At 38.0% G+C, this 25,125-nt stretch overlaps 1 protein-coding gene across 19 annotated transcripts in view; it reads right to left on the reverse strand.

Moving 5' to 3' along the window:
* The window catches only part of KDM6A (lysine demethylase 6A), a 150,418-nt gene that overhangs the window by 75,417 nt on the left and 49,876 nt on the right, over positions 1-25,125 (reverse strand). For 18 of the 19 annotated variants that reach the window (XR_004495845.1, XR_004495844.1, XR_004495852.1 and 15 more), the window contains exon 5: positions 2,501-2,559. Coding sequence is in view for 8 of the 19 variants with exons in the window: in XM_015622975.1 (XP_015478461.1) it covers positions 2,501-2,559 (59 nt within the window). In the remaining 11 variants the exon portion in view is untranslated. Of the gene's footprint in view, positions 1-2,500; positions 2,560-7,251; positions 7,272-25,125 lie in introns of those variants that run through there. The other variant, XR_004495855.1, reaches the window with a different exon arrangement.

The following is a 25,125-nucleotide window of genomic DNA, read 5'->3' on the forward strand; positions in this document are numbered from 1 at the left end:
GTGAAATAGATTTGGAATGATCACACTATTGCAATGCTCATATATATGTTGAGAAGTTTTTAATTCTTACATGAAGAGGTAAACAAAATCACCAAAACACAATGATGTACCAGCTATGATTTGTACTTAAGATAATTCTGCAATGCTGCTCTAGTACATAAAAATATGTAAAATATTGAATTACAGTGAACTGCACACTATGCATCTTGGAGCCAATCCAACACATCCTTTTATGAAAGCTGGGAAACTTTAAAAATAATATAAAATATATGAACAATAATTCTAAAGCTGATCTTATTCCCACTTGCTTTTTTTTATTATCCCTGTTTATATGAGACATGAAAAAACCTCAAGTACTTCTTACCCCTTCCTTTTAGGAGGACTATGTCTTGTTAAAATCTCTGAATATCTGAAGCAGTGGTGTTAAAAAAAAACCAGCTCACGGATGAATCAGAATTAATAAACCACCTTAAACTGTCTTGAGGTCTCCTCTGCCTGCTAGAAGTATTGAGATCCATGTCCTCCATGAGCATAAACAGATGGAATAAATGCAGCAGGAAGACAGATTAGCATTTCACTCTGCAAGAAGACTCTCCTGGCAATCTGTGAGAGTTCTGTGGAGGATTAAAGTCTTCAAAGAAGAATACCTATTGTAAATGACTTGCTATCATCTCCAAGTCTATTTGGTCACACCTGAACACCAACAATGCTGTATCCCTCTGCTCTTGTCCTCAAGAAATCACAGAGAAGGGGGAAGAAAGGCACTCAAAGGGTTGAAAAATCAGAACTGCAAACTAAAGTATAAGATTTTTACCTACATTGTATTTTCTTCCTTTCAAAATTCTACCCAATACTTTAATGATATATAATGTCCTTAGCATCACACTATACATAACTTTGTTGTATGAATGAAACAGAAAATACAATTATTCTACTCAACCTTAATACAAGCTCTAACTGCAGCTCTTTAAGTGAGGACATCAGCTTACACTCGTGTTGTCAACAAGTGAAGAAAAATCTAAATTAATTCAAAGATCTGATTTATAAACACTAAATAGCATGATCTGCTGATGGCAAAAGTCTATGTTGAACAGGTGGCTTTTCAAAAAATTAATTACTCTAAATCTGACTGCTTTGTCTTATTTATCTTGCAGTTTATCTACCATTTTCACAGTGCAAACTGTAACAAGATACAGCTTGTGAGAAATGGTTCACAAAATACTTTTGAATGCTAAATGATGAAGACAGGACTGTGTAACAACTAGAATGTTCTGAAACTTGGCAAAATTCAACCAAGTCTCATCACAATCTCAAAACAGTGGATTCTCAGGCTTTCCAAAAACTTTTTTTTCTCCACTTGTTAATTAGAATGCAACAGAATTGCATGGCCTGTACAATACAACAAATGAATGGATTTCATTTCACCACTATCAATAAAAAAATGCAGTAAACAGCAAGATAAAATAATCCATGTTTTGCGCTCATGATTTAACCAACTTACTTTAATTTGAAAAATAAAAGTTTATGTACATTATCCCAAGGAAAGCATAAATCTTTTGCCTTAGAGACACACAGAAACAATTTAAGGAGAGGTGGGGGGAGAAATCCTGATTCACTGTTCCCAACCATCAGTCAGTGGTCACTCATTGCATCCACAACTGAATCAGGCTTAGCTTAGTAACACAATGAACTTTCAGTAATCAATCAAGTAGTGAAGTCACACTTACTGTAATAACAGTCTCCACACTGAGTGTAAAAATGCAGTGACCTAAACAATGCACCTTTCTGACTTTTTCCCCATGAATTAACTCTATCTCCACAGGATCAAACACCAATAGAAGTCTGAGGACCTTTCAACAGAACCCCAGTGACTGAGTCAATTCCATTCTCCACTCATCACTGATAAGTAAAGTAAAACCAAAACCCCAACTGAAACCCAACCTTCCCCCCACCCTCAACAAAAGCCCCGCTCAGTCCTCAAAGCTGACAGAAATTACAACTCTTTTAACCCTGAGTTTTTACATCAGATTGAAACACTGATTCCATGTGAGCCTCTTGCTTCTCACTTCCCAACCCCTCACATAATGCAGCTCTGTCAAAATTTCTGCCTGCCAAGCAAAATGAAAACAAGCCCCATTTACCACCTCTCTTCCAAGGTTTTTTTTAACAGGCTTTCCAACAAACTCAGCTACAGATTATCAGTAACAACAATTCCCAAAAGCCTGTCGAGTCATTCTGCTCCATTGCCACTACTGAATTGTGTTAAAGGGACAGCAAATTCTTCTCCTGAAGTGCTTTCCTCTTCATGGCACTGTTGTGGCTGCCCCAAGTATGTTACAGTAGGACAGATACTGACTCAGAACACTGATACCTGCAAGCATCATATCTGTAATAAAATCAAAATTAAACTATTTTACACTCACACTGAACTGAGGGTGAAATAATCACACACTGATGGGACACCACACAATACTGACACTGTCAGCTTATTCCAACTTACCATTGAAAGGCATTGTAATGGAAGTAGACCAAACCAAGGCCATATAAAAAGGCAGCATTCTGTAAAGGAAAGAAACAATGTTTAAGACTCAGGTAGCAGAGAGTTTCCAGTATTTTATCCATCCTTTGATATTTTATCTCCATTATAAGACAAATATATTTAAAATTTGCCTTGAACAGGAAGAGCCCAAAAGAAGCAATGAAAAGATAGGCAGACACTTAAAAAAAAAAAAAAAGGCAGAAGGATAACCACAGTATTCAAGTACTTCTGCATCACAGAAACTGATGTGCTCTATTCTACTTGTACAGCAGCAGGGAAGGAAATGATGGAGTAGAAATATTTGGCAACTTAATATAATAAAAAAATAGTTTATGACCAAGCACCATTTTGTAATCACAATAATTTATACTCACATAAAAGAAAACAAAGCTACACACTCTAATTTCAGTGTCTAATGTGGAACACTAATTAAACAAATCTGAAAATATGCTTAAGGAGATTTCACTTTTCTGAATACAAAGAAATACAGACCATCAACTTCAAACCTATGACAAACATTTTTCTTCATCATTAATCCAATTTCTATTTCCTATCACCCTATTTGCAAAAGGTAAAAACCAAACCAAACCAACAAAAACCATTCCCCTTCTGCAAACCCATTTTCTCTCCATTTTCTTTTCATATAAACTGTGACTTCTAAAATGAAATTACTAACCATATTTAATGAATGTTTAACTATCCAGCTCCACAAATAATCATTAAATATTTCCTAAATTAGGAAAAAATAAACAAATTGCTTTTTCTTTTGTAAAGCTATGCCACAGCACATTTGTTTTTTATTGAGCAGAACAATCCCATTATTTACAGGAGACACTGTACATGCTGCCTTAGACACATTTTCAGGCTTTTCTCACATAGAATTCTGATTCTCAGAGACCAGGTATGCATCCCAAAAGCTCTGATAATTGGGCAAGATCTGGAATTTGAGTTGTTGAAGACTGCAGTTCCAGATAAATCTCTCTGCCTCTTGAATGCAGTTCTTTAACAAGTCAAGTTTCTAAGGAGCTCCACAAAAGGAATACTAATTATGACTTAAACCAAATCCAAACATAAGAGTTATAATCAAGTTCTTACAACAAAATAACTGGTAACCAGAAGACAATTCAAAGAGCAGCATTCATCAGAAAGAGGATCCAGTGTGACAGTTTCTGATTATCCCTCATTTGCATCTTCTAAATGCAAATTAAAACCAGGGGAAATGTCAAAGATCCTTTCCTGAATGCAGCTGGATCTCAGCTTCAGCAATGGACAGCTTCCAGGAAAATGCTGTGGTATGACCAGACACTCCAGCAATCAGAGCACTGGAAGATATTAACAGGAGGAGAGGAGAGGGAAGTGCATAAACAACACAAGAGGACACTTTAATACTACTGTAAACCCACATTCCTGTTTAATTGAACAAAAGTACAACATGGACATGATAAAAGATCTCCAATTCTGTACTCCACGCATGTTTTTTACACATTCTAAGTGTGCTCTGGCAGCAGGAAGATCAGGAGGAAGACAGGCTCAAAAGCTGAGCACACATAATGCCCTGACTGAAAAGTCATTTTAAATTAAGAAGTAAGATAGATTTTCATGTGTGCAACATGGAAGCCTACAAAATACAGCCTGCCAGGAGCCTTCACTATCTTCAGGCCAACTCATTTTTCAGACAGAACCTAGCAGGACTGTCCAGTGTCCCCTCTGCTACTTCAAATCTCAATAAAGTTTAGATCACTGCAGAGATTGAGAACAACAGTGATATCAAAAATCTTTCATCACCACACTGCAAAATTCAAACAAAAATGTGCCAGACAACTGAAAACTCCTTAATTGGTAAAGAATTTGACTTTTTCTTATGAAACCTATTAGAATTAAAGTTCCAGAAAGTCAGAGATTCAGAAAAATCTCCCTGATATTTTGATACTAAGGGTTAACAATAACCAACTTTCAAGGCACAACAGAACCAAGATGCAACTGAATTGTTAAAATGTAATTTATGTATCAAGTTCACTTAAAGCTTTAAGATGGTCCTCACAGCACTACAAATAAACCATCACTGTCCTGTCCTTTGTTCTGTGTCTGGTTTTCCCATTTTTCTCTCATCCTCCTTTGGCCTTAAGCCTTTTGAGAATGACCATCAAAAATATCTTAAGCTGCCGCTCTCTTCTCAATAAAAAGCAGGGCAAGATTTAATATCTGTACCTGTAGTACTTCAAATGTAAAGGTGCAAATTCTGAAATGTCAGTATGGATCATGAATTTATCTCTTCTGAAATACCATAGCTCTAACCATATGTATCACCATGTATCAACTGTTTGTTGACCACATCTAATAAGCTAAGATTAAAAAGCATCTTTTAAACTGCATTTGAACACAGACAGGATTCACAAGGGCTGGAAGACATCACCATGACCCAATGTATGGCTGTGCTTTCCCACACAGAATTTAAGGCAAGATACATAAGAAATTCATTACTTTTGCAGAATACCATCAACTTCAACATGCTGGCAAGTTCCTACTGGCAAAAGTCACCACAACTTCAGGCAGATCAGACCAAGCGGGATCATTACCCAAATCTTCATCTACAAAATGTCCCTTTAAAATCATAAAATTCTGTTAACCAGGAACACTTCCCATCTTAAGAAATCAGTTTTCAGTTTCCTCTATTAGTTTTGAAAAGTTTCTCCTGAAGAATACCATTCCATGTAGTCCAATCAAGATTACTCCTATGATTTAGCCCCTGCTATAAATAGCTGTTGAGGTCAAATTTAAGGCCTCTTTTTCTCTCCAAACATTTTTAAGTGAGAAGCAGAAAACAAAACTATCTTATGATAGTCCTTTCTTCGAACTCTCTAACAACCCTCAAACTTTGTGAGATCTCATGCTAGCAAAACACATTCTTTGGCTACTGACTTCTAATTTAATTTTTATGTTATCAGGTATCCCTTTCCACTAGAATCTTGAGTGAAAAAAAAAAGATACAAACCCAGACAGATTGTGCCTCAAATCTGAAGTTAAATGCTTGGGTTTTTTTCATTCTACAGCCATGCTACAAACACAGATAAATCAGAAATGCTATTTCCAAGCTGACATGATTTACATTTTCTATGGACTATTAAAAAATGTTAAAATGTTTCATACCAACCACTAGATGGCTCAAATACCTCTTTCCATTTTCCACTCTTATGCAATTGAAGGAAATTGTCAAGTTGATATTGTGCATTCTGCTACTTACATGCACTATTTAATGCTGAGCAACATTCCAAATTTATTTGCTAGAAGAAGTGTGGTATACACATTATGTCAACAGGTAACTCAGAAAGCAAGAATGTATTTGTATGCATCTTTTTATGTATCTGGTATGAATAAGCACATTTGAAGACTTTTCGGTCTTGTTTAAGCGATCAAGGAAAAAAAAAAATCACCAATGAGAAAGACTCCCTCCACCCATCTCACAGGCCTTCTATGGAAACTCAAATAACTGGTTTATAGGCTCTTTGAAGCAGAAGATGGAAACAGATCCCCAACATTGCATGTGTTCTGTTCTCGAGGCATTTCACTTCAAGTCCACACAAAGCCTTTTTCTCCACCTTTCAAGGCTGCAGCCAGCAGGTCCCACAGAAATATGTCAGCACACCAGGGACACTTATCTATAAACACAGGGGCACAAAAATGCACCTGGTCCTGGCCAACAATGGCTATCCCCACATTCAGATCACAAACAACCATCTTGGACTCGCTCTACCAATGTGTGGCTGCCACATCTGGATCCAGATGTTTTTCACCAGTAACGCACTGATCTGCCACACACAGTTGAGACCCCAAATTGATGTTTTATAAACACAGGAATTAACTTAGAAGTTATGCTTGCAAATGAAAATCTGCTCGATGGGCACATCTAGAGAGTCAGAGAGAGTAGAATAAGACATTAAAAACTCAAAGGTTTTTTTGCCCAGTCTCAGGGTAGCATCCAGCCAGGTCCTTGCAATTTAAAATTGAATAGTTTTTGCCGAAGTTCCCAGCACTGCTGATTCATAAACATTCCCCAGCACTGCCTCTCATTTGTGCTGACACAATCATCTTTAGAGTACTACAGCCAGCTGGATGCCAGAAGTGATCTGAATTATTAGTATCTAGGTAAAAGGGATTTTTTAACTGGATCAGTTTCCCAGGCAAATTCATTTGTGGAACCCCATTAACAGCATTAGCACAAATAAAAGACTGATACACAAGTAAAAGCTCTTTAAGCCTACACTGCTCCCACCAAAATGTCTATCAAACCTACAATGACTTGACACATCACTGAAACCTCCAAAATCACATGTAAATATTTCACTTGAGAGAAAACAACATCTATGGGTCAGTACAAGATGGATAAAAACATGAGATAACATTACAGCTTCCTGCCAGACTTCTTCAAGCAGGTCCTTAGCTGGGGACACACACAGGCAATGCACCAGTTCATCTCTCCATATATATAATTATCTCCAAGGTGGGATCCAGACTCTTTCCCATGGTGCCCAGTGATGGGACAAGGAGCACTGGGCATGAACTAAAGAAGTTTCATCTCAACATGAGGAAGAACTTCCTATGGAGGGTGAAAGAAGTCTGGAACAGCTGCCCAGTGAGGACACAGAGTTCCCTCTCTGGAGACATTCCAGACCCATCTGGACACACCCCAGTGTCACTGCTCTGGGTGTCCCTACCTTGGCAGGGGGTTGGACTGGATCATCTCCAGAGGTCCCTCCACCAGACTATTCTGTGATTCTTTGAGACTCCATGGAATAGGGATAGAAAAAGGTAAAATAAACATTTCATTTAATTAGAAAGTTGATATTTAGGCAGAAATCAGAGTGTATCCCACCATACTATATAATAACCAAAACAGATGAAAAAAAAAATTCCCATGTAGTTGGTTAGTGGAAGCCTGAAAAAAAACTATGGAAAAAAGATGACATTTAGCACTCTTATGAAAGATCAGTGACTGCTTTTCACTTGCTTACTACTGACAGGAATTCAAAAGTCTTTGATGCCATATTTAGATTGCATCCAGCAGGGTCTGACTGCCCTTTCCTGAGGTGCCCCAGAGCCAGTGGAACCCTGAGCCCCCATCACCCCAGGCTGCACAAGACACACATGGGCAGGCGGCCACTGCTCCTCAGAAAACCTCACCAGGAAAACCAGGTTTTACAGTTTATGTTGTATCCTGTGGTCACAGGGTCCATCAGCCACCTGTTCAAAGCAAAAGAATGGTTTTTGTGCTTAAACGTGTGAATATGTCTATTTCTTTACTGAAATAAAAAAAAGGAAAGGAAGGAAGATGAAGTTTTGACACTATGGTGCCTAATTCTTCCTCCTGACACTACTCAATACAGAGTAACAGCTCCCTATAGAGTCTGTACCAAATAAAATATTCCACTTAGGCCCCTGTTCATAAACAGTTCCAGGCCTTTGGGAGCTGACAGGCTCTAGCACTGTGATTATTTGTGCTGAGAAGAAAGAGGGGAGAGTTCAAATAAAATTTGTTCAAATTTGTATAAACATGAAAAATAGAGCTACTTATCTACATGTGCTGTAAGTCCCAATCACCTGCAAAAATACTAAGGAGCCAGTGTGTATCACAAATTATGATCATTAGTTTTGTCTTCTTCAAGGTCTTCAAGAAGTTTTATGGTACCTGAGAAATCATCACATTTATACAGGATTTTTAAATACAGCTATCTCTAACGTGCCTGCACAACTCTGCTTCTTTAGTAATAATCATAATATTCCAAAATTTGATACTGGTTGTGTGTCTGCCTCCCAGCCATATGAAAGCAATTAAAATATAAAAGTCATTATTCCTGTGACAAATATATTCTGTCATATCTAGTATCTTGATAAATAGCTACAAAGTAATTCCTCATTTTCTTGAGGAAGATCTTTTCTGAGAGTAAATATTGCCAAAATACACCTACTACTTCCAGAAGAAATTTTTCTTAATTCCTAAAAACTACCTTTTTTATGTGACAGAAATATTCTTACTAGAAATTAAGCAGAAATAAAAACAAACAAATCAAACAAAAATTCCACACCATCTACAAACTGTGAAGTTTTTTTTCCCTTTGTAACTAGTAATCTGAAATTACTATGCAGTCCTGGCCATCCTACCCATCTCCTCTTTATAAAAGACAGTACATTTATGCTTTGAAGTTTCCCAGCAGTGCTGCATTTCCACATCCCCCTCTGAATGAAAACTACTCTTTTCACTTCTTGGGAACGTGGCTGCCCCACCGAAACACTTCTGTCCCCACATTTTTATCTCATGGACTAAAACGCATATGGCAAGACCTGTGTGAACAAGCTGAAGTGGGAGCTTTGTTATCCTCCAAGTGGCTTTTCAGCACTATCTTTAAACAAAAGCTTCTTGACACACAGGAAAGGACAGGTACATCAAGACAAGACTACTGGAAAATTACTGAAACCCACATGCAGTAATTAATTCCAGAGACATGCATTATTTCAAGCCCTCCTGAATAATACACTGGGTTACAACTACTTTGTAGGGAGTACTGTCCTATGAAAATAACAAGCTGATAAAAAAATACTAAGTAACTCAAATCCTCTTCACTGATGATGGAATCTATGCAGTTTTGCAAACCACTCTATTTCTTTATCCATAAATAAACCTAGGTCCACTGGCAAAATGGACTTCTGATCAACTAGTGTACCTCCAAGTTTGTCACACAAATAAACAACCAAGCAAGTGTCTAAACTGTAATCATTGCTATGGGAATCTAACTTATGTGCCTTAAAATATTTCACTTGATATAAACATCTTCCTTTTTCGCTTGGTGGAAATATTCTCAATAATTTAAGTATTTTAACAGGAAACAGATTTTTTCTGGCATGAATCAACTGAGCAAAGGTGTTGCGCAACACACAAAGGATTAAATTCACCTTGACAGGCATTTTTATACAGATGATTCATCTAACCAGATTTAATACTCTCCCTACAGATTCCCTGAATGCTGTTAACGATCACAAAGCTTCTAATTTATTTTGTATGATACATGACTTTACTGAAAAACACCCCCCTAAACTCCAAACAGCCATACTTGACACTGGATGCTTTAGAACTCCATCGATTTATCCAATGTTTGCACAAAAAGAGACAATCTCTCTGGAGATCCCTAGTCCAACCCTCTTCTCAAACACGGGACAAGGATGCTGTCCAACTGGGTTTCGACTGCCTCCAAGCACAAATCCTCTAGGCAACCTTCTCCACTGTCCAATCACCTTCACAATTAAAGAAATAAATACATTTCCATGTTTTTAATAGGAATTTTTTGCTTTCTAGTTGTGCCTGCTGCTTTTCCTTCTTTGACTAGGCACCACCAAGGAGATTGTGGCTCTGTTTATTTGTAAAACTGGGTAAGAGCCTTCTCCAGGCTGAACAAGCACAGCTCTCTCAGCCTCCAGTCCCTGCATGAGAGATGTTTTGTGCCTTTTACACAGCCTCATGGACTTGTTCCAGTATCTCCCCACTCCATTCTACCTGGAAGGCCAGCACCAGGCCCAGAACTCCACATGCAGCTCACCAAGGCACAGTTGAGAGGAGAGATCATCCCTCAGCTTGGTGGCCATGCTCCTCCTTATGCAGCCCAGGATGCCACCAGCTGCCTTTGCTGGCTCATGACCACCTCACGTACCAGGACCTTTCCTGCAAAGCCGCTCTCCAGCCTCCAGCCCGTGCTGGGGCACTGGATTGTTCCTCCAGAGACAAAGGATTGGCCTCTGTCAAACAGCAGGAGGCTCCTGGGGGCTGTTCAGCTCCCTCTGAAGAGCAGCACAGCTGTGTCATCCCCTCCCAATTTGGAACTGTAACCCTGCTGAAGGTGCACTCTACCCTGTAATGCAGAGCATTAACCCAAGGTGCTGAAGAGCACTGGTCCCACTCTCAAGCCATGGGGTAAACCACTAATGGCTGGCCTCCAGCTGGACTTTGTGATATGTCCTGCCTCTGGGTGGAATAGAGTTCATTTTCTTCTTAGCAGCTGGCGCAGTGCTGTGCTTTGGATTTAGGATGGGAATGATGTAAGCACACAGACATTTCAGTTGTTACAAGTGGTGCTTGCCCTAAGTCAATACTTTTCCATGTCTCAGGGAGGCAGAAAGCTCAGGACAGCTGATCCAGATTGGGCACAGGGATATCTCATTCCATATAAATGTCCACTATATAAAAACAAAGGAGATGGCCAGGAGGGGCTGATGACTGCTCAGTGCATGGCTTTTTCCTTTCTTTCTCTCTCTCTCCTTTTAGTTAAAATCATTATTATTGTTAATATTACCATTAGTATTACTGTGTTATAATTTGTTTCACTTCAAACAAACTGGTTTTATTCAGCCCACGTAGTTTTACCCTTATTTTTTCCCCCAATTCTTCTTCCCACTGGGGGAAAGGAGGTAGTGAGCAAGTGGTTATGTGATACTAAAGCTGCCACTTGGGATTTGACCATGGTCGCAATCCTCTGAGCCCATGTGAGCCTGCTACCAATCTACCACACTGACCACTTACCTAGCCTGTGTTTCATGAGTGCATTATAAGAGGCAGTGTGGAAAGCCTTACTAAAATAAACACAAACAGTATCTGTGGCTCTCATTCCCTCCCCCAGGTTACTCACTGTGTTGCAGACAGCCATCAGGTTCATCCAGCATTACTTCTCCTTCATAAATTCATGGTGATTACCTCTAGTGACTTGCCTGCCCTGAATGTGCTGGAAACAGCTTCCAGTATAATTTACTACCTTTGCAAGGATGGAGGTGAAATTGACTGGTCTGTAGCTCACAGGATCTTCCTTCTTGTCATTCTTAAGGGCAGGAATGAAATTTGCTTTATTCCAGGCCTCAGGAACCTTCCCCATTACCATGACCTTAATAGGATAATTGAGAGTGGTCTCACAGTGACAGAGATGAGTTCCCTCACCACTCACTGATGTATCCCAGTACGTCCAATGGACTTGAAGATACTTGTTTGGTTAAATGTTCCCAAACTTGATCCTCTTTTGAGAGCAAATCTTCCTGGGTCCAGATCCGCTGACTGGTCTCAAGGGCCTTGAAGGTGAGTAAAGTAAAGCCCAAAGTGCTAATCTGAAGTACCTCAGTGTTTGCCATATCCATTGTCATTTGCCTTATTTAGCACGAGACCTGCATATTCTTTCATCTTCCTTTTGCTGCTGATAACTTGCAGAAGTTCTCTTGCTGCTCATCACATCCCTCACCAAACTGAGCGCCATGTGGGCTTTGGTTTTCCTTATGTGATGCTTGGATGACCTCTCTGTATTTCTCCAATCATCTATCCTTGCTTCTGCCTTCTGCATGCTTCTTTTTTATGCCTGAGTTCTGTCAGAACCCTGCATGTTCTTGTTCATCCATGCAGGATTCCTTTCCGTTTTACCCATCTCTCAAGTCAGGATGAACTGTTCTTGAGCTTGAAAAAAGTTATTATCAAAAACAAATGTGGACCAAAGAAATTATCCCATCATGCTGTCCTGTAGGCACTTCCTTATTTTGCCAATACCCTTGAGGTGGGGCCCAAACATTGATCAGCACTGAACAGCTAATTAAATACCGACCAGGTCTTTTCAACTTCTGCTTTTCTTTGTTGAGTACTGCTCTTATTTCATATTTACTAAAGGGTTTTAGCTTTCCTCTTTCCCATCTTGTGACCTCACAAAAATCTATTAGATCTCACAAATGTTTTCAAAGTACAGAAACTAATGCCGGCTCATGTACACACAAAGTTTTCTGAAACTCTGTTGGACTATGGCATCTGGGCAGTTTATTGGAATGTTTTACTCTCTTTCACATGGCAAGTGATCATCTCCATTTACATCCATCATCTTCAAAACATTTTATCAAGTAGAACTACTAGCGTGGAATTTTCTGTCCTTGATTCACCGTTTTTCCAACCCATTCCAGCAAAGATAGGAATCCTACTGAGTTGACAAGTAGCCCCATTATTTCCCTGTCAGTTTCTCACTGCTGGAGAATCACTAGTGTTGGAAAAAAGCCTTACTATCATTAATTACACAGCTGCTCTACCTCAGGCACTTCACAGAAAATGGGAGTGGAGAAGCTGAATATGCCAAGGCATGAATGACTATAAAGAGATTCAAATACACACAAACAAACCAGTAAAAACCAAAAGAAAATAATTACAAAAATTAAATGACAAAACTCTCCATGGTTTATCCCCTCGAATCTTAAGCCACATTATGCCAGGCAGTAACGAAATATCCAGCTGAATCTGGACCTCTGCTTAATGGAAAAATTCAAAGGTTAATTTTTAACCAAGTCCCCTAAGAATGCTGTTGCTGCTTTTATGTTGTTCTTTCCAGCTGAGTAACTCTTGAACCTGTTAGCTGCCTTCAAATGAGTTTTAGAGAAAGCAAGACTTCTCAGAGATGAAAAACTGTGGAGGAATGTCACTGAAAACCCCTGTTAGGTGGGAAACAGAAGCCCCAAGCCAAGGCCTACTTTCAGAAAGCACATAGAGCTTAATTACTCTCTCCTCTTTGGGAAAAGACTTAGCCCAGTAGCACAGCTTTAAATCAAGCACATGCTTTTCCTGCTCAGAGATGCAGTGGGAAACAAGATGTCATTCAGGATGCTTCACTAGGAAAACTAGAGGAATTTCAGTCTGTGTGTGCCTAAGTGGGAGAAGGAAGGACGGAAGGTGTGAAAGGACAACAGACACCAGCTCATCATTGCCCAGGCTTCATTAGCTCCAGCATAAAAACAGTTTGTTCTGTAAACTGCAAATTGAACAAAATCCCACATTTGGAACAAAATTCCAAGTATCAGCTTTAGAAAAAAACCTCACTAGTTGTTTTGATCTTGACTTTATATTTACATTAATCAGTAACATCTAAAAAATGAAAGTGTTATCTGATAGCATATTTTGGGGTATATATTTTATGTATTCTTACAAATGTATCAAAAATTAAAATAAAAATGTGTCAATTTTTAAAGGTTTAAGAACTGAAATGCAAGATCATTGATTAATGATTGCTAGTTAGGGATCAATCAATTAATACTGAAAATGATTGTCCAATTAAGACTGTAGTTGGTTAAGTAGTGATGGCTAATTGGTGTTCTAATTGGTGATTTGCTGTTTTATTTGTTAGAATGTACAAATACTTAAAATGGGATACAAGAGCCAAGGCAGCAGGCCCACATGACAGGCAGCTGGGGGAGCAGACTGGATGGCCAGCAGCCAAGAGCAGAGCAAAGCAGCTGGGCAGCCCACCAACCATTCCCACAGAGCATTTCAATTCCATCAAATCATCATTTCTTAACAGAAAACTGTACCTCAGTAAATTTTCAGCCCACTCTGTGAATATATAGACTAGTGAGTTTAGAGCCGTCAGTTTCTAAAGGCAAAACAAACCAAGAAAAAATACAAACAAATGACAGGACACTTCTTTTGCCCTCCCTATCTCTGCTTATTCTGCACTGCAGCTCTTTCCTCCTCTGATCCAGAGCTCAGGTTTCCTCATCCTCCCTCACTAATCCCTCTTCTTCTTACTATTGCATCAATGTTGCTGTACCTGACTAAACTTAATTACTTCTGTCAACAGTTTAATTTCAGGAAAATTAACTCTGACAAACTACAAATGGAAACACCACTACCCTCCTGGATTTGAAACTGAAACATTTTTTAAATCCACTAATGTTTCTACACTTCTGAAGTACCTACTACCCCACCATACTACGTAAGAAACCTCTCAAAGCTGGTAGCTTTAAAATCTCTTCCTCCGTGGCAGTTTATTCCTAAACTCAGCTGACAGCCTGAAGGAGGAGAGACAAGAGGACAAGAAGAGGGCAAATTAACCAATGCCGTCAAATGGGGATTTCCTCCTCCTCTGTTAATTCAATGTTCTTTTGCAAATCTCAGAGAGCTCTTATTTAAAGACACCTTGCTGAGTTCCACAAATTAATTTTACTTTATAATTGCTGCTCCTTGGTGTGACTGGACACCCCTTACAAGAGTCAGCAGAATTCCTTTTTAACCTGTCTATGTGGTAGGTGTAGATTCACCCTCCCTCCCGTCTGTCTCCTCTGCAAACAGCTCTTGGATATGCTTTGATCATTTATCTGAAATTTCACTCTTCTGTTCTGCTTTAGAGAGGAGGATGACTGGATTCTAGAAAAATGTCACATTGAACTATACTTATCCTTTATATAAGACCAACCTTTCCAGTATAGGCTTCTATATTGTTCTTTATTAAATCAAATACTGTTTGGGCTTTTAACTTTCTACTTTTTCTAACACTAAGGCCAGTTCCCTCAAGACCATAAGCTGTGAGATGGTAGATATAAATTCTTTCAAATACTACTGTTTAAAAATATCAACATGCCATATGAAACTGAACTTGGAATCATAATTCTCCAAATTTTTCTGTACTTTAAATCTGTATCATTCAACATACAAAATTTATCTTCTATTTTAAAATACAAATATTCACTTTCACTTTCAATCATTAAAATCATTATACCAGCCCCACATCAACAACTTTCCCATGACTCTACACCAATTTACATTTATTTTACTTCAAAAATGTGCCGTTTTTCTTTTCCATCTTTTCTGAAGATGTGATTACTCTACAGTGTAAGCTGAATCTACCTTCTTATTTAGAGTAACATTTTAAAAAAATACAGCTTTCTTACACTGTCTTCTAAAGTCCAGTTGTCTATTATCAAGCAATTTCAGGACCATTTCTCAACTGCAGATATCAAAGATGAAGTAAGTCACAGCCATAGAAAGACAGTTCCAGGCCATGAAGTCAATGATGTGAGCAGCTTCATAAACCTGGGATCATCACCTTGTGGTCACTCAGCAGATCTCAAAATGGGAGGGCATAATCATCCTACCTGGAAATTATCAATCTCTTTACAGCACTTTGCTTAACAAAAGAAGAAATCTGTCTCTCAAATCTACCAGAGAACAACAACACAGGAAGATTTTTGGGAATTAAGGGTACATAAGTACTGCTCTGCTGTAACTCCCAACACAAAATACAAAAAATTTACTCCTTGGGAGATAAACCATGGTCATAGAACGCCTGCTCTGATAGACAGGGAACTCGGCAGGCAGGAACCCTAAAAAGGTCTCTTCATCATTAACATCAGGGTAAAGAAGAAAATACAAATTTGTTTTCTGGAAGGTCCAATTTGTGCTTGATGTCATGCAGAAGCATTTAGGACAATAAGTTTTGTGATACTTATCTCTTTTTAACATGTTTTCAGTATTACGTTTGATCCAGTTCTTGAATTCAAACACACCTACTTTAGGATAGGCTTTAGGTAGACCAGGCCATATTTAATTGTTTGAGGTGGTAATTAATTACTTATCTAATTCTACCACATTCTACTTCTCAGTTTCTCTTAATAAAAATCACTTTTAAACATGTTTAGTGTCTTCACTATGTATCTGGCCTCCAACAGTTTTCAGGTCTAAAATTCAGATTCTTATTGGTAAACAAAGACAAATCTCAGGCTAACAATCTGTTTAAGTCCTGTCTTATTTACCTGCACTTAAGTGAAGTGGGAGTTTCTGTATCAAGGATTTTGCCTTAACCTGCCTTTATAAGATCTGTGACTTTCTTAGACACAGCCACCCCACCCTTCATTCTCTATTTCTAGAAGCCAAACCTACCAAGTGCCTCAGGAGAAAATCAACGCTTCTGGATTTACCTGGGTTTGATAGCCCAGAACAATGGATTTTTCATCTCACACTTGACTGACACAGCACAGACAGGAAATTTTTTTCCACTTAGGACAGAGCAATCCCATGTTGACACAGCAGATTATTTGGGACGTTCTTCCCAATGATTACGAAACTCTTGACCACCTTCTTTTCACAGCCAGAATAATGAGTCAAACGGAACAAAAAACAGAACAAATCAGTGAAGACGCTGCTCCAATACCTCAGTGATTCCCTGGGTTCCAGACATGTAATAAAGTCCAAGCACTGGCACTTGCTCCTGAGCTTCAATCACTAAAACATCTCGAAACACACACATCTCCCTGTCTGTATGTATAGGCTCTAAGACTAAGAATACACAACCAGAATTCCAGGGGAAGATAAAAATTTAAGGTTTCAGGGGGTTAGTTAACAGGGAACTCAGAAAGATGCCACAGGAATTAGGAGCAACACATCTAGCAAAACAGAATTAGGAAAACCACTGTACAGAAGCATGTAATTCCAAAAATACTAGTTGTGTTCCTTTAGAGCCATTTTTATTTTGTACTGTTTTTCCAATGCATTTAATATTTATTCTCAGTTTAAGAAAAGTTGCCATCCTGTGACAGCACCCATCTGGGTTTTTCTTGACCTCACATGCAACATTCATCATCGGTTTGCTTCAGTTGGCTCTTTAATGAAAGCCCAGGTCAGGAACAATCCCCAGCAAGCAGAACCTACAGGTTCTCTCTCTATAAAAGACAACATTACAGCCATGGTGATCCAGGACAGACTCTAAAGTTCTGTCTGACAACAATGCACAAGGAAGAAAGTTTAGTAGAGAAAAAGGTTTACACTCCTCTGAATCTCACTCATCCTGAGTGAAATGAAGTGCCTTCAAGACAAGCTTTTCCTACATGACTCACACAGACAGAGGGCTCTGTTTGCCCAGATTTTGAGATCAAAACCAGAATGGAGACAGGATTATAATGCTCCATTATGAACTAGATGGATGATTTCATTTATATTTCTGTATTTTTATGGATTTCAGGGGAGAAAAGAGATCATGTACTGAAATTCCTGATTCTTGTACAGCTTCACAGAGTAATTCTGCTCCAGACGACGTCCAATGATTGCATTCAATCAGAAAAACATCCTTCCTGTGCAGAAGACAGACGATGCCAGTAAATGGAAACACAACTACCAGAGCTGATCCTGGAGTGATGGGACAGGCTATCATACAATTCAGAAGTAACACTGAACTTTTAAAATTGCTGTTGCAGTTGCATGTAACTTCATTCCCTTTTCTATCATTATTTTAAGCCTCCCCCTGGCAAGAATACCATTCCAACCTCCAGTGATTTGTGGTTCAAAGGTTTCTAAAGGCAAACAAAATGTCTTTGTCTTTAATTGCTTTTAATGGATTTTTCTTCCCTGAATTTGTTCAGCTGCATTTCGAAACAATTAAAACTGTGAGTCTGCAGCATTCTGTAAAAGTACTGCAAGTTTCCATACAACCAGAGATACAAAACCTTCTGGAAGATGCAGCAGGCATGAATTTCCTGCAGCAGCTGACAAAGAACAGAAAACACAGAAAATACCAGTAGGCCTTGTGTAAAGACATTCCCCCTTCTATGTCACCCCCATGGCTTTCCATCCCTTAGCTTTAACAAAAGTATTTCAGAATTATAATAAACTTATCATCTTCTTCCTGTCTAAACTGCAGATATGACTGAAACCCATACCCATTTCCACAGTGCTTACCAGGACTGGAATCAGATTTTCCAGCTTGTTTTCAAAAAAAGTTCATGAAGTTCTGATTACATCACTGAGATACCGGGAATCAGATCTCTGCCTGATCCTAATAATCAAGAGTCCAAAAGGTACATAAATGAAATGGAACCCAATATTCTTCAGGAGGAGAGAAAACAAGACCTGAAGTATTTTTGGAAAACATGTTAAACAGCATCAATATAGTTATGATGTCTGCTAATACAGCTTTATTGCTGTTTTTCTCATGACCCTGAGAATTCTGAAAAATCTAAATCAATGTCTCAGTAAGAAAAATACTAAGCAGAACTTAATGCAAAAATGAAGACTGAATGAGGAAAAAAGGAAAAATAGTTACATTTATTTCAGAGCACAATCATGCTCAAACACAAATCTAAAACCATTTTGAATTGGCTGCCTTTTCTTCAAGGCATGACCTTATTTGCCTCACACAGGCTACTCACAGACTCTTTATGGAGACCCCAAGCTCTTTGTCCCCCAGTCCTCCCACCTGCTGCCTTCTCCATCTATTTGCACTAGATCCACTCACACTTCCACCACTCCTCTCCCACCCACACCCACCACATGGAAGAGGCTGAATCTGCATCCCTCAGAAAAGGAGGAAAGGATGCAAGCTCAATACTTTAATTAGGTATATGCTTGAAAGAGTATTTTAAAAAAAGCCCAGAACTGAGATGCCAGTTCCGGAGAGAGCAAATTCAAAAACACAGGATTTGCAAAATAAAGCAATTATTTGTTTCTAAAACTCAGCAAACATTTCCTCATTTTAAAGAATGGAACTTAAAATGTAAAAGAACCATTTCTGAAGACAAGCCATTCATTAATGAGACACTGTATCACACTATAGATCAAACAGGAATCTACAAACTAGAGGTATGAAAACCAGGGTGATGGGCTTTGTTTTAACCTTTTCCTTGCAAGGAAATTATACAAAGTACCAAGTTACTGTGCCATTACTGTGGCTTCTGCAAACAACAGCCTTTTGAAAAAGCACCACAAGCATTTCCAAAATAATTGTTTATATTTAGAAAAAGAGACATTTGGTCATTCAATGTTATCAACATTCAAGTATTATTCCTCTCTGCTGGAGATGCATTCCCTGTTCGAGTCAGAATGTTCTACTCAACTAAAAACGCCTCTCTCTGAGCATTCTGAATTGATGAGTTTCTCCACTGCCACACTTCAGCACATCTAATATTTCAGCATCCTGAATCCTCATCCCAGGGACTGAAGAAGGGAGGCATGCTATTAATCTAAATACTAGCACATGAATGATGACAGTTTTTATTCTGCACAAAGGAAACTTCTGCAGCAGGAGAATTCAACGTGAATGAAAAGCTTTTCTGAAGAGACTTTCCCATCAATCCTGACGATACTTGTGTTATTTCCACCCAGTGTTTGGGCTTCTAGACAGGGATCACATATACAGAGCGACAAGAGGAGAATTCCTGCTGAAATTCCAGGGTGAAGTCCCCATTAGAAAATGTAATGAACATTGTTTGGAAACAAATGCCATTTTCAGGGTGAGGCAAGAGTGCTCCCTCTGAGATTCTGTCTCGCCTTCTCCTCCTTCCGATCCCAACAAATTTCTCCCCAAAGCACATTATTTCCTCTTTAACATTTCAGTACATCAGATTTTTCTTCTGAGTTCTTATAAATCCATTGATTAAAAGGTATGAGTAGCTTAATGCACACTAAAAAATAAAATCAGAACTGCAGACATTGAAATCGTATATTTTTTCTAATTCAGGGCAAATGCAAAATATTTCTAATTAGAGTAACACGAATGCTCCCTAAAAATATCTAAAGCTGGTTGGGAGCCAAACAGGTACATGGAGTTTATGTGCAGAAGGGGATTCCTTTGTTTTGTGTGATGGCAGTTAATAGAGACACTTAAAAAAAAAGCTAATTTAACAAATTTATCATGAGGTAAAAGACAACATGTCAAAAGTGATTAATTAAATTTGCCAGTCATATTCTTTGTAAGATTTTATATTGCATCTTTATACCTTTCAAGGAGAAAGAATACACCCTCCTGTCATAATTTCATTCCATAATTCATCTAGTAAGAGTTAATTATTAGATCCTTGTATAATTTTCCTGTACACACAATTGGACATGCTGCATTATTTGTCTGAATTAACAACTATCATGTTTTGATGGGACTAGCTAAGAATTCTCTGCCAGAGGGACCAAATTTCAGACACACAAATACCCACACCTCTGCCACAATACATAAAACCCCAACCTCTAACTCTTAAGATTTATTACTCCTTAAGAAATACCTTGATAAACGTATGTTCTTTTCTAAATTAGATCAGTTGTGCTTTCCTCTTATTAAACAGCATGAAATAACACATTTCCTTCTTAATCTTTCTTGCTGGCATTAGTTTCACGTATTTTATTTAAAAAAAAAAAAAGATACTTCTTTCAACTTGTCTGCTTTACTGACTTTCAAAAAATTACATTTATTTTTAGCATGCAATGCTCAAACATCTTTTTCTTAAACCCAAATACATTTATTAATTTGCTGCATTTTTGTGCATTTTATAGAGAACTAAGTCTTATTGGCAACACAATCTCATTACCTCTCCAGCATTCCAGCATTTCCCTTTATTTATTAATAAATTTCTCTGAAGTATTTTGAAGGCATATGCCTAATTCTTTTACCATTAAGAGACAGAATTCTAGTCTTGATAAACACTGTTTGCATTTAAAAATCCCAATTTTTTCATGTCACGGATTAATCACACTAACTGATCACAGTCATGGATTTGCTGACATAACCCCACTTACAGTGTTACCAAATCTAGCAAGCATTTCAATAGAGAAAAGAGATTATAAGGTACACAATTCACAAATTTAGCCCTTCATTTAGCAGTCTTCATACTCCAAATTTCTCCTGGGTCTTTTTAACAACTTTTCTCTTTTCCAGTATCTTCTTAAATGCAGTTTCCATAAACCATGACATACTAAAGGGACAACCTCATGATCTAAACATATTAATAATCTTTAAAAATCTGTCATTATGAAGATGGTGTATCTGCTGCATTTTATTTTTCCCACTCTTTTTGTTTTGCCAGTAGATCTCAGGATCAAAGTGAAATTTTCACCAGAACTGCTCTCATCCACTGCACTCCCAAAACCTAATTATTATGGAAAATATGCTCTCTTCTATTTTTTATCAGCATTTCAGTAAAAGACTTTGTGCACTTGCTAGATCTCTTATTACTGTAAACCCCTTTATTTTGTGACAGTAAATTGTTAAGGTATCTGCAGTAACAGCTACATACATTAAAAAAAAAATATCTTTGTTGTTTAATTACTGAGAGTGGAGTCTCGGTCATCCTAGCTCACTTTCCCCTTGCCAGGGGCTCTCCAGCAAGGTCAGGGAACAAAGCTCAGTTTTACCAGTTGAAGCACTGCTACTGTCTTTTGCTCCACTCTGAACATGTCTAATTTTTATTATCTATTTATCTAGGTCTCTGAGTGATCCTCAGTGCTTCACACTCTACTTTCTTATTCCTTCCTCAAAACAGAGGCCATCCAGGCCCTCCGATGGAGAACGATACTGGGCTCCTCAACTGAACAGTTTCTTGGATTATTCTTTTACTTTGTAATCTGTCCCAGCATGCCTGGTGAATTTATGACACAGAGGTTGCTGTTAGGGAGAAAGCTGGCAAAAGTCTCTGTTCAGATCTCCCACAATCCACTCTGGTATTATTCTATATATACACCTTCCTCCCTTCTCCCCATATGCTCTTAGCCCTAAAGTTTGTGTTTTCTTTTCTCATTTCCTTTTCATTCTAATTCTCAGCAAGGCCAGAATTTTCCTTCCCCCACATCCTGCCATTCTTCCTTCTAGACACATTTTCCTCTTCCTCATATTATTTATTCAATCTCACTTGACCTTACAGATTTTTCTTTCCTCAACCTTCCCCCTCCCCTTTTCTGCTTTTCTTTTTATGGACACGATCACTTCCCATCCTGTATTATCACACAGTATCAGACTCAGACTAGTTCCAGACTGCTTTCCACAACAGTCTCCTGGAAAACGCTTATCCCCATTAAATCCCATAAAAATGCTTTTTATCTCCATTATGATCACCCACTCTCATCAGTATCTAAAAATTAGGACAAAATTATCTCTGTTTTTCATTTGCTGTTCCATAACACATAATATCATCATGCTTGTCTCCCCCTTACAGTCTACAGTAGAAGTCTTGAACGTATTGTTTTTCAGTTGTATTTTATACCTTCTCAAAACTAAGCAGAATGCCTTCATCAAAATCCTTCAAGTGAAAGAACTGAAATCCAAAAACTTGTTTTAGTCACAAGTGAGGGGTGGCACAGAATCCCATGTGCTTCACTGACAACCATTTTAGTGTCAGGCAGAATTAAAGAGCATATAGAAGGTATTAATATCTCCATGCTTCAGAGACATTGTATATTTATTTAATTCCTGATTTTAGTTTCCACTTTCTGATTCTCCATTTCCACTTTCTGTTTATTCTGTTCCTACCCTATTACTGTGATTTGCAAATACACCCTGAATTTCAGGTTTTTAATGTACCCATCTGTAGGTCGCTGCTGTATCACCCAGCTCCTTTTGCAATGTCTTCATTTCAACAAACTTCACCTTCAGTGAGAATTTTTGAAATTTGCTTTCCTGATCAGTTTTTCTTAACACTTCTCCAATTAAGCATCCTCTGATCAAAAGGATTGGTTCTTTTTGTTTTTCTGTAGGTACTCTGTGTTGCTATGGGGGAAAAATTTATATTAAAGCATTTTTGTCTAGTTTTAAAATGTTGTTCTCAGAGGACCCTTAAGAGGAAATGCATCTCTTTATATGGAATATCCATACTCTATAAAAAAAAATTCAAAAACCTAAGGGCTTGAATAAAAACCAGTGTTCATGAACCATCCTACTTCTTCAACTTTTGTTCCACAAGCATGTCTGTTCCAGCAATTTCTACTGATCCTGTACAACTGCACTGTTTCAATTAATCCAAGCATTTATATCTAATTAAAAAATAATGAAATTTTTGATGAATTCTGTTTAAAAAACTACTTGGTTTTTTGAGTTTACTGCAGAAAATAAAACAGTTGTGAGTCAATGAAGTGGAAAATTGCTGTCTTATAGAGGATCTCCAAGGTGCAAAATGTTCTCTTATTTGCTGTTATCAGTATGTCTAGTAATTGCTTTTTGTCCAACTGTTTATAAAGGGAGAAACAGACTTACAGTCTGGAGAAAAAGAGACAGTAAAACAGACAAAATTAAAGAATTATGTTTTTTTTAATTATTTTCCTATTTTATGGCAGCATTAAGGAAACATACCAAAAAAAGATAAAAAGTAGAGGGATGAAAAAAAGCTGCATAAAACAATTAAAACACACAACAGGTCACATTTGAAAATTAACATCTGTGGTCTTCAGTTACTTTAGCTCTTTGGAACAAAAAAGCCTTTCTACTAATTACAAGGGTTTAAGCCATAAGCTTGAGAAATTTCTACATAGCTCTAATTATAGAACAGCATTTTAAAATATTACCTGGCACTCAAATACACTTTAGATCAACATAAAAAGGAGTGTTATAAAACTGCTTTCTGCAACAAACCAACAACAGCACAGACTGAGATCACATCCCTCTTCCCTGATTAGCACCCACATACACAACTGAATTTTCCTTTGGCATTTGGCTTTCTGAAGAGAATTTCATGTTGGATGATTTTGGTGGATTTTGGTTTGGTTTTTTGTTTGGTTGATTTTTTGGAGTTTTTTTCTCTGTATGGTTTTGGATTCTTCTCTGTTTTACAAAGATTACCTGAGCAAAGTGAGAGGAAACTCTCCTATTTGTATACATATAACCAGAATTCTATTTTCAAGAACAATTTAAGAAATAAATATGAAAAAAGGTAAAAATTTAGACAGTAATTCATTCTACTGTCCAGTAAGCACAAGCAGGGGAGTACCAAACAGGTGCTTTCCAGAACTAAAGTAACCCCTCACCTTGCTGCCAAGTTATGGGATTTACTTCCCCCTTCTCAATTTCTCTATTTTTTCTTAACTAGACCATGCAGTGTTCTACAGTATAGCCTTAAAACTGCAAATTCAGTTTGTACCACATTTGCACTCAGATGTTCTTAAAATCCACTATAGCACAGAAGTAGGTCTTTGAAAACCCTTCCTGGGGTTTACCAAACCTCTTTGATGTTTTACCTTGTCCACATAAATAAAATCTTTATTAAAAAGAAGGGTGATTAAGGCCATTTTCATAAAACGATAACGAGTTCCTGACAGATTTACTTTCCTTCTAGGCAACTTTCCAGCAAAAGTCAACAGCTAACAAGAATTCTATATCTGAATTCATGTTGGAGGATATAACTCACTAATTAAGTGTTCCTTAAACATTTCAAAGAACATTCAGACTTTCTGACTGATCCACTCCAAGCACTGCTTGATAAAGAGATACTACAGCTGAGTGTAGCTGAATAAATTGAGGTCTCTTTTCTTTCTCAGGCACCCTCAAATGAAGTTCTACCATCCTATTCCACAGTAACATCTCCCTTGAAAAAGAAGTAAGTCATTTTCACAGTAACATCCAACATTTTAAGATGCATTTCTAAATGCTGTGCCTTGTCAATCCTTCAACTTATTCACATATTAATAGAAATGTTCACATACCTGCATACCCCCTCTGTTACTCTGATAAAACACAATTTTTAATAAAAAACCCTTAAGCCAGCAGGGTGCCACTCTGATGAATTAACACAGAATAATGGACTTCAGCACTGCTGTTGTCATGTTCCTCTTGTCCACAATCCCCTGGATTTAACAGTGTCTAGAAATCTTCATTCCCCAAGCACAAAGCTGTCCCTAACAGATGCTCAAACACTTCAGAGAAACAGCATAGAGGAATTTGTTGCTCCCTAACATAGCTGTACCAAGAGGTTTTATTTATTTGAACTCTGTGCTGCTACAACTGCAGGCACACAATTCCTAACTGACAATATGTCAACATTCACCCACCTGCAAAGGCCACAAACACTCTTTAATCAAGATT

Source organism: Parus major, chromosome 1 (assembly GCF_001522545.3).
Source record: "Parus major isolate Abel chromosome 1, Parus_major1.1, whole genome shotgun sequence".
NCBI classification, from domain to species: Eukaryota; Metazoa; Chordata; class Aves; order Passeriformes; family Paridae; genus Parus; species Parus major.